This window comes from Rhizopus microsporus, assembly GCF_002708625.1.
Source record: "Rhizopus microsporus ATCC 52813 unplaced genomic scaffold scaffold_80, whole genome shotgun sequence".
Classification (NCBI taxonomy): Eukaryota; Fungi; Mucoromycota; class Mucoromycetes; order Mucorales; family Rhizopodaceae; genus Rhizopus; species Rhizopus microsporus.
In genome coordinates, this window is record NW_019671995.1 from 1 (window position 1) to 2295 (window position 2295).

The 2295-nt window shown below is 43.7% G+C and overlaps 3 protein-coding genes across 3 annotated transcripts; all 3 read left to right on the plus strand.

Moving 5' to 3' along the window:
* Positions 1–206: 206 nt before the first annotated feature.
* RHIMIDRAFT_283587 (uncharacterized protein) lies at positions 207–670 on the plus strand. Its single transcript, XM_023613135.1, has one exon. The coding sequence runs from the start codon at positions 269–271 to the stop codon at positions 473–475; it is 207 nt and encodes a 68-aa protein (XP_023460891.1). The 5' UTR covers positions 207–268; the 3' UTR covers positions 476–670.
* Positions 595–1201, plus strand: RHIMIDRAFT_137834 (uncharacterized protein). Its single transcript, XM_023605644.1, has one exon. It carries the CDS (start codon positions 691–693, stop codon positions 1024–1026), a length of 336 nt encoding a protein of 111 aa, XP_023460892.1. The 5' UTR covers positions 595–690; the 3' UTR covers positions 1027–1201.
* Positions 1202–2087, plus strand: RHIMIDRAFT_137835 (uncharacterized protein). The gene has a single exon (XM_023605645.1). The coding sequence runs from the start codon at positions 1376–1378 to the stop codon at positions 2024–2026; it is 651 nt and encodes a 216-aa protein (XP_023460893.1). The 5' UTR covers positions 1202–1375; the 3' UTR covers positions 2027–2087.
* Positions 2088–2295: the final 208 nt, after the last annotated feature.

Sequence of the window (2295 nt, forward strand, 5' to 3'; positions counted from 1 at the left end):
GCGAAGTTCCATAGCGGCAATACCGATATGGATTTATCCCAACACACCTCACTTAGGACGCCAGCTAAGCTCGCTACCAATCCGGCCAGCAGAAATTACCAGACCGATGGATTCCTTTGTCATCATGGAAAAATGATTAGGAAAAAAAAAAGAAAAACAATAAAAATTACCAGCGGTGACGAAAAAAGAGCTCAAACAGGAGTGAACAAGCGGTGACGCAACAAGACAAAAAAAAAATGAAATTTATCCTTTTCACGTCTTGTTAATCATGGCACAGCAGGCTCCCGAGTTCCTGAGCAAGTTCATTCAAGAGAGGACAAAACCAAACTTTACCCAGTTCATCAACAATCACATTCAGGATGTCAAGACTGCATCTGTGATTGTTGCTCGCAAATCTCCCGAGCAATTGTATGAATTTTGGAGTGGTTTGTTTAAGTTTGAAATAGAAAAGCAGATGAAGAATTCCCAAAGGTAAAAATCATACGTTTTTGTAAATATGAAATCACTATTACATTTTTTTTTTTTCACTGCAGGAAAATTTCATACCATGCCGACACATGGATTGAAGTGAAGAAGTCTGTGAGTGCTCTGGTAAGTCAATAAGCAAAGCGATGCATTGTTTTCTAATTTTATTATTGTTCATTTCAGTTTCGTGCTCGTCTTCGTTATCAGACTGAAGGACTTGAAGCCATGTCGGATGTTGCAACCATGTCCCGTGTTTCCTTGTCCCTGCAGTCATCTTGGTCCACCACCGAACTTAAGTCGGGCGGGTCCACTCATGTCTCCGATGGAGACGAATTCAACGAGGAAAAACTAAGCGAGAAAGAGTCAAGCTCACAGTCATCGTATAATCCGAGCAGTCAGTCCTCATCAACCGAAATCGTCACTTCTCGCAAGCCCATTTACTCGTATTTAATTGGCGCAGACATCGAACAGTACATTCGCCCTACCAAGCCTTCCCAATGGATAATCGGTGAAGTTGACCTAACAGAAAAGTTTGGAGTATCGTGCCTTGATCGTCGATAACGCACGCAAAATGAAGGCCTTGTCACAAGTAGATCAGCTTGCCCTAAACTTTATCTGCCTTATCTCCAACAACTCTAAATCTGGCAATTTAACGGACGGAGACGTGTGGGATATCATGGTTGAACAATGCCGAGATGAGATCCCTCTGCAACCCTTAAACAGGCCACATAGTACATGATGCCACAATGTGAACGAAATAGCCCGGACGAATGTTAAAGAGGCAAAACGCATTGTACAGGACGCCAAGGTCTCGGATGATCTTGCTGTTGTGTATCGTGACGTCTACCATGATATCCTTAGGGCTTACTTTAGCAATTACTCTGCTGATGGTGTGAATGAAGATACCTACATGCATGATGCACTGCAACCACTGCTCAAGGCATATTTCCCGAACGACGATATCATCTGTCGGGAAGGTGCCAACGGTACTATTAAAGCATCTAGCTCTCGCAAGCAGAAGTTCGACCCTGACTCCCATGGCCGCAAGGGCGATTGCAGTGTAAAGACCAATGATGGATGCCTCAACCAACTGATACTCCTGGTTGAGGTCAAGCCCCCTCGCAACACCACAAGCAATGACTTGGTCAAGCTTGGCAAGTGCCTCAAGGACGTCGTTGATAAATTGGATGAGGATGGTGTTCGGGATGTATTAGTTTGTGGCCTGTTGGCTGAGGGCTATCATTGCAGAGCCTTTGCCATGGATCTAAAATTTCACGGCCTGTATCGCATGATTCATCTTGGTATCTTTTATGTACCACAAGACTCGAACAACCTGGATGTGCTATGCGGCGCCTTCCAGGTCATGAACCTCCTCATGCCCATCGTCATCCGTAACGCCAAGCACATCAAAAAGCAAACTCGTAAGCGTGCCCCTCCATCCACAATGGCTCTCCCATCATTTGAGTCGCCCATCCGCATCAACGAAGAACAAAAGCGGCTCTTACTTAACATGTCGAATCCCCGTGTGAAACGTGCTGCCAGAAAACTCAATTTTGGATAATGATGTGATCAGTGTCTCTCCCCTACATACATACTCCTCTTTTTCTACAATAATGCACATTTTCCTATTCATATATTCCTTTTCACTTTTTTGTTTACAATCTTCATGTAGCACTGCGGTATTAGATCCCCCCCCTTTTTTTTTTTCCTCTGTGCTCTTGTCGAGTACTGTTGTCGATGGCTTTAGCCAATAAAAGCGAAACACTTGCATTTATTATCAATTGGGGTATGCGGGTTAATGGACTATTTGTATGCCTATTTTTTTTTTTT